At 40.3% G+C, this 7,716-nt stretch overlaps 1 protein-coding gene across 1 annotated transcript in view; it reads right to left on the reverse strand.

Annotated features, from left to right (window-relative positions):
• Positions 1 to 7,716, reverse strand: part of LIMS2 (LIM zinc finger domain containing 2) — a 30,300-nt gene that overhangs the window by 16,836 nt on the left and 5,748 nt on the right. Inside the window, exons 2-3 of the mRNA XM_015637770.3 lie at positions 1,117 to 1,276; positions 167 to 233 (exon numbers count right to left, since the gene is read on the reverse strand). Of these exons, the coding sequence (XP_015493256.1) occupies positions 167 to 233; positions 1,117 to 1,276 (227 nt within the window). The remainder of the gene's footprint in view (positions 1 to 166; positions 234 to 1,116; positions 1,277 to 7,716) is intronic.

Consider the following 7,716-nt stretch of genomic DNA (forward strand, 5'->3'; position numbering starts at 1 on the left):
AACCCAAAATCACTGCTGCTATCATGCTTTGTTCCCACCCAGAGCTTCTGGCTCTTTAAAGTGACCCCAACAACCCCAGCCCAAGGCTGGACATCACAGCAACGCTGCAAGGTTTGTGCAGCCCTGCAGTTATTAAACCCTGGTGTTGATATTTGCCACTTCTTACCACATTCCCCACAGCAAGGAGCAAACAGCATCTGGAAGTCATGCTCACAGTACTTCCTACCTTCAAACTGCAAACAAAACAAGAGAGAAGGACCCTCATGAATAACTGAACTACTTTTACATCTTGACAGCTCAGCATGATTTTCCATTGGTATGACTATTTAGTCCAGGTCAGTCAAGTTTTCCAGTTTTCTAGTCCCCTACATACCTCTTTTTCAACTCCTAAAGGTTCTCTTAAAGAAACATCCACATATGGCTGCAGCCTCGTGGTGAATTTGCACAGCTAAATTAATAACAATGCTGCTACAAGATAGTAAAAATCCTGAAGAATACCCCAATCCCTTTCCTCTAGTTGCCTTTAATTTAATTTTTGCTTTAGTTTACCTCAGAACTACTACTCCTCCTACATGAGGCTAAAACTCCCATCAAAATAAAATACATCAAGTTTAAAATAATGTGTTATTCAAAACACGTACTTGTGTATATTCTGAAAAAAGAATTCGACCTAGCTTTTAAATAGGTTCACATATTCCAGTTGCCCAACTGGAACAGTTTGGTACAATATGTCTAAAAATAAAAATTCACTTATGTCTAATGAAATAGTAGGGCCAGGTTGGACAGTGCTTTGAGCAACCTGGTCCAGTGGAAAGTGGCCCTGCCCAGGGCAGGGCTTGGAATGTGATGATTTGTATGGTCCCTTCCAACCCAAACCATTTTGTGATTCTCTGATGATTACCAAAACACTTATTTTCTTTTTGAAATGAGTCTTACCCAAAGAACACCTTTTGAAGGAATATGGGAGAACAAAAAGAGGAAAATTAAGTTGGAGGTTCCTCAAAAAAATGGCAACAAATGTTTAGGGCTAAGAAATTAAATACACAAGAAAGTTGAGAATTCCTTGCATTTTACTACAGCTATTTCTCTTCTCTTCCAACCAGTCAGGGAACTCACCTCATAAAAGAGTCCCTCTGGGAACTGCCGAAAGCACTGAGCACAGACAAAGCAGTTCTCGTGATAGAGCTCCCCGTTGCTGTTCACAATCCTCTCTGCAGGATCGAACCGCGTCTGGCAACGCTCACACACGGCATTTGCCAGAGCATCAGACATATTACTGGAATAAAGACAAGAGTAAGAACATTTATAAACACAACATTCCAGCTGCTTTAAACTTCCTTTTGTACAAAAAAAAATAATAAAAAGAAATCCATGAGTCACTGACACCAGTCAGAAATAAAGTTCTGACAACTCCTATGAGGCAGATGAGGTCACGTAGCAGATGTACCCATTGCACGCTTTTGGCTACTTCACCAATATTTCACCCTATTACATCATCCTGCTAATAGCTCATGGCAAATAACAACAATTCTGCACAAACCAGCAGTTTGGAGAAAGCAAACCCAATGGTCCTGACTTCTTGGGCCTTCTGGTCTCAGGATGCGCACCTCAGGATGTGCATTTTCTGAGTTGTAATAAGCACTGGTATCCCACTGCACTCTCCTCTTCACTGTCAGCAGTAACACAGCATTTCCCCCTCTACAGGCCCCTGCCCTTCTGAGAATTTAGTTAAAATTGTCAAAGTGTTACAAAGCTATGGACAAGGGCAGGTCCCTCTGGCTGTCTTGGTCAATGCCTCAGCTTCATTTCCTCAGAACGTGAGCCTAAAATCCCCCACAGGCCACACTTAAAAATCACATAAAGAACATTTCCTCAATCTACCCTAAAATAAGCAATCACCCTAACCTCTTTCACAAAATTTTCATGCTTGCCATCATGCTAATCTAAGTTAATGCAGTTTTAAAATGTGTATCACATGTGCAAACCAGGAGAGAAAAATTATCAGGTCCATCTCAGTTTCTTGTTGCACTGTGATCTTTCTTTTAACCACCAGACTATCCAGTAGTATAAAACATCAATATTATTACACTTTTAGATATAAAAAAAACCTGGTTTATGCCTTCTGGACACCTTTTGAATTCTATGATTGGAAAGTTTGCCGTTTTATAGGTGGAAGTATAAAAACTGCCACCATGTTAAGAAAGTCTCCAAACTGTCCGTACCGTACTTTTCCTGAAGTAGGAAATGTATGCATAAAATGAAAGAGAGCTTGCTTCACAAGGCTACTTACTTTCTTTTTAGATTCAAAGCTACTCTGAACTGATTTTCCACTGTTAGTATTACTCAACAACCCAAGATGCTACTTTCCCCACCTCTTCATGGAGAACAGTAATCCAAGAAGCTTTTCCAGGAGCAGAAGATTCTCTTTCCTCTGGTCAGAGAAAATCCCCTCAAAACCAGGCCACTGTCTGTATTCCAGGGCTCTGTGCCCTGAGCACAACTGGAATGAGCAGGGAGCAGCTGCAGCCTCCTGAGGTAACACCAGCCCTGCAGTGCTGAGCTGAGCCGTGTCTCCCCTCTGTAGGCTGCACTAACACCCTACCCTGTGACCTAGAGAGACCCCTCAGTAAAGTCAGACTTTCGTTCTACCACTGCAATTCCAAGGGAGGCAAAAACCAAGAGAAACCACAAGAGTTTCAAGAATGGAGTAACAATTTAGCAAAAATTTGTTACAACTTGTTTCCTTCTTGCAGTACAAAGGATATGTAAAAAGACAGACATGGACTAGAATTATGGACAAGAGGAAATCCTGTTATTTCATAAACTAGAGATCATAGGTTAAATAAATATTTTTATCCTGACACAGTACCAAGGGAATAGGTCAGCACAAAAACATCAGTGTCTGCAGCAAAGCCAATACCTAATCAGCTTGGTTTTCAGTCACCACTCTTCCAGCTACACCACACAAATCTGTACCAGGACTTGAAAATAAAACGTTCCCTTCAAGTACTTTTACCCTGTTGAGAAATTCAGTTCCTAAATTCCAAGACTTGAGCTAGCCAACAGTCAAGATTAATAAAGACTGATGTCACCATAGTGAAAAATCTCCTCTGGGAAAAAAAACAGGCTATCCAGCAAGAATTACATGCTAGACACTAACAGCAAATTACCATCTTGTGTTAGTTGGAGTTTTTTCTTTATAAACATGAAATCAACATTTTAAAAAATCCTAATTTTCTTTATTTTTTCTTTCTGCAAAGGGACCCACCAGTGCCAATATCAACATGTAGGGTGAACTCTGCTAGACCAGAGCAGTCATCTCCACAATACTTCGCAGCAGCTGAATCCTGCAACCTGCACAGCCGTGCATCAAACTCAGCACAGCTGTGACACTTCACACCAGACACTCTGGGAAAGATTCCCACACAATCCCATGGCTGTCTTGGCAAGAAAGATGACGACACAGGGTCTCCCCTGTGATGCTGCTGCTAAGATTTCCTCAAAGACATAAGAAAGATGATCATGGTACAGTCTGAGCTGCCCATGCAAATGAGCTAATGAGTGTGACTCATTATGCAGATGAGAGAAACTATTAGTCCAGGAAAATATAAATGAACCAGTACAAAAAATTCAGTTTTCTACCTCAGCTAAAACTCAAATAAAATTTTTGGGAAGAGCCAGACTACCAGGAGTCAACTGAACTGCATCAGCTCCTGACCAATATATCTCCTGTAATGCAAACCAGCAGCTGTGGCTCTTTGACAATCCACAGCAAGAGTTTTGCATCCTTGCTCTTTCTCCATTTATAACTCTGCATCCGTTTTCATTTAAGACATTTTATTGTTTTGCAGTTGAGCTACATTTTGCCACACTTCAGCATTGCCCTAAAGATATGAATTTGCATTTATTCAAAGGTTTTACTTTAACATTTGCCTTTTTAATTTCCCCCGAGTACACACCCCTATGTGCCCTCTTGTTTGTACAAAACCGAGCATTTTTTCATCTAGCTCAAGGTTAAAATTAACCAAAGCAGGAAGGAAGAGGGTCTGTGCTAATTCAAAGCAATTTTATGATTCAGTTTACTACACTGCTGTAAAAGCACTTCTGCTGGCAGCATGGGGAAAGGAAGGGTAGCACCACAACCATCCTTTTGATAGCAGTACCAAGAATAACCACAAAGGTCTGACTTGCTGTTGCCACTCATTAGATAACACTTACACCTAAATCTTTCCCACAAAGGACAGTCCCCAATATAGAGTGCTGCTTCTTTCTGTTTGCTTACTGATTTTCTTCTATTCAGTAAAATAATGAATCTTCCTCTGTTTTAACAATAAGCTGGTGACACAAAGGCAGGAAAGGCTGTTAAAACATGATGAGATCAGCATCCTGAAGTTATCCTGTCCTGCACAAACCCAAAAACTACCAGCATTCAAACAATGCTTTTCCCAATCTTTCATGATTATGTGCTGTATCTTTAACAAATTATCTAATTATCAAAGAAAGCAAGACAATTCTTTGAGATACAAGAACCCAGGGCATTATCTAAACCTCAGCAGAGAACAAAACCTATGCTGGGGAACCCTAAAGATGTATTTTCTGCTCATTCTGCTCAGTAGGAGCAAGTGTTTACAGAACACATCACAATATGATTACATTTCTAGTATGTATGCACAGACAGATATGATAGTGAAACATCAAAACTGGAAGAGCTGTCACCACTTGTGTACGTCACAGATGTCAGCAGACAAGATAAAAACGAGATAAACTCCAGGAGAAGGGCTGGTTCCCACCATCACAGCACAGCTGAGAATTAGTGGCTTAAGGTCCTCATTGTTGACAAAGACACAAATGAAATTTGAGACAATACCAGACTTTATGACTGATTTTACAGATAATGACTAATACAAAGACAAAAGAAAGAGGAAGGGTGTCATTTCATGAACTAGTGCTGAAAAAGAGCCCTCAACTACCCTTATAATTCCAAAATCTCTTTGCTGCAATTGACTTATCTGGACAACTTTCCCAAACTGAATTGACTTATTTAATGTTACTATTAAACTTGTCATAAAATATTGGGAAAAAGTAATCCCCATTTGTTTAATGCATTATTTGTTGTGCATTTGTTAAACTATGCTCATAGCTTAACATTTTCAGCATTTCTCCTTCTGCTTTGCACTGAATTTTCAGTTCATGCTGAGTATTTTTTTCACTGGCTAAATAAAAAATTAATAGTGACTCTCTCAATATATCTTCCTTGATCATGTAGCCCCCAAAACTCTCAGTGAAATAAACATTTTTCTTCCTTATTTAGAACACAGGGATAACCAAAACTAAGAAAAACGTATAAATGCAACTTATGGACACAATATGGAAAAAACCCATCTCTCCTTGGGCCTACCAGCAACAGCAATTTGCGATTAGTAAAACTCGAGGGGTGAAAAAAAACCCCAAAAATTCACATATTGCAGCTGAAGCCAGAGTACAATGTCCATATGGCTGACCTGCAGGAAGCTTCAATCAGGCAGACCTTTGAGATCAGCAGCAGCAACAGCAAAATTCTCTTGGTATTCACACCAAAAACTTCCCTATGCCATGGATACTTGGGAGTCCCTCTCAACACCAAGACATACTTATTGCCAGTAAATCATGACCAATTACTTAAAAAGACATACAGTCAGCAGTTCTCACTCAGCCCAGGCAAACATCAACAACATAAAGAAATGTACAGGTTTTAAATAAATTATTCCTCTTACACAGGAAAAACATTCTTTTATTATCAAGCATGTATAGCTTCATCCAGAATGTCTATTTGATAAATAACTCCTTACACACATTAAATCTTTCTCTACTTCCATTATCTCAAAGGAGCTTAAATGTGATGTTTGTTTACCAGCACTGACAACACAAATCATTCCCTACATGTATTCATCAATTATCACCAACTAGCAGCAGCACTTCTGTTGGATTACTCTCCTTTGCCTGAAGAAAAGACATAAACTATCACGGCCTATTAGGAAGGAGAAGCAAAAATTACCACTAGCTCAAAACCCGTGGATAAAATACAGTAATTCAGGGATTCAGAGATAATTCATAATTCAATAATTCAGAGATTTTAATCCTCAAAGGAATTAAAATTTTCAGCACTGTCACCTGCTCAATAAAACCAAAATACACTGGCTCTATGCTTACTCTGCATCAAGAACTACGATGTGAAAAATGTACTCAATTTACCTGTACAGATGCTTTTTCAGTGCTTTTCTTTCCTCTCACAGGTCTCTTCCATGCCTTTCACTTTTCCTGAACAGCATTGTCACCTCTAGATGGCATCACCATTTCCTTCACTACCTTGTTAGCCCCCATCCTCATTAAATTCCCATATATACACACCCACAGCTTCGTGTAAGAAAAATAAAAAATTTATCAACTAACTAAGAGCTAGAAGGAATAGAGCAGGAAAAGGAGGATTTTAGTGAGAGATGCACAGTTCATATCAAGAGGCCAAACTAATTCCTCATTTCCAGCTAAGCATCAGGATGACTTCTAGCTAAGAAATGTTTCAAATTCTGAACTCCTGACTGCTAGAAAAAAAAAAATCACCTCTCCTGGATGCTCACTGCTCTCTCCAGTGACAGTGACTTCAGATCCCACATTGCTGCTGCAGCTCACAGTTCTCCCAAAATGCAAGGAAATAAGTTTTACTTGACTCCTGTTAATTTACCTTCTGCACAAAATTAACTAATGAAAATTCAGAAGTAAAATTTTAATATGAAGCATGGAAAAAGTAATGATCATATCAAGCAATGGAATTGTCTGGACAGATTTAAGAAGCACTATTTTACATTTTCTCATGAAGCAGCTACGCTTGAAAGCTTTGGTTTCTGAAGCTGGGTTGGAGTTATTTACAAAAACTGAAATCAACAAGCTTGATATTAATAGTATAGGTAAAGAATTGACTACTGAACCCTAACACCCAAAGAATGATAGAATTTTATCAAAACTTTGGAAAATTCTGCTTCTCACCATTTTTTACTCCCACAGTGCCCAAATGCTTCACCATTAACACCACTATCACAGTCATGGTCTGACACTGGCCTAACACCTGGCACCCAAAACAGGCACTCACCCTCCCCTGCTGCAGCTGGGCAGAGGAGAGGGGAAAAAAAAATTAAACAAAGGGTTCATGAGTTGAGATAAGGACTGGGAGAAAACACTCTAAGGGCAAAACAGGCTCAACTTAGAGGTACAAAGTGAATTTCTTACTAAAAAAGTCAGAGGAAGATAGTAAGAAGTAAAATAAGCCCTTAAAACACCTTTTTCCTCCCAACTCCTTCCCACTGAGAGTGCAGGGAGACAGGGAGTGAGGGTTGTGGTCAGTTCATCACCCATGGTTTCTCTCACTGCAAGGAGAGGAGTCCTTCCCCTGCTTCACCATGGGGTCCCTTCCCACAGGAGACTGTTCTCTGTGAACTTCTCCAAAGCAGTTCCAAACTCACATGCAGCAGTCCTCCCAAAACTGTTGTGGCATGGGTCCTTCTGCTGCGGGGTGCAGTCCTCCTCCAGCCTGGAAGCAGGGTCCCCTCTCTCCATTGGGTCTCCCACTGAGTCACTGCCTCCTCCAGGTATCCACTGCTCCAGCATGGGCACCTCCTCCAGGGGCTGTGCATGGATCTCTGCATCCCCTGTGGATCCCCACGGGCTATGGGTGGATCTCTGCAT

This window comes from Parus major, chromosome 9, assembly GCF_001522545.3.
Source record: "Parus major isolate Abel chromosome 9, Parus_major1.1, whole genome shotgun sequence".
Taxonomy (NCBI): domain Eukaryota; kingdom Metazoa; phylum Chordata; class Aves; order Passeriformes; family Paridae; genus Parus; species Parus major.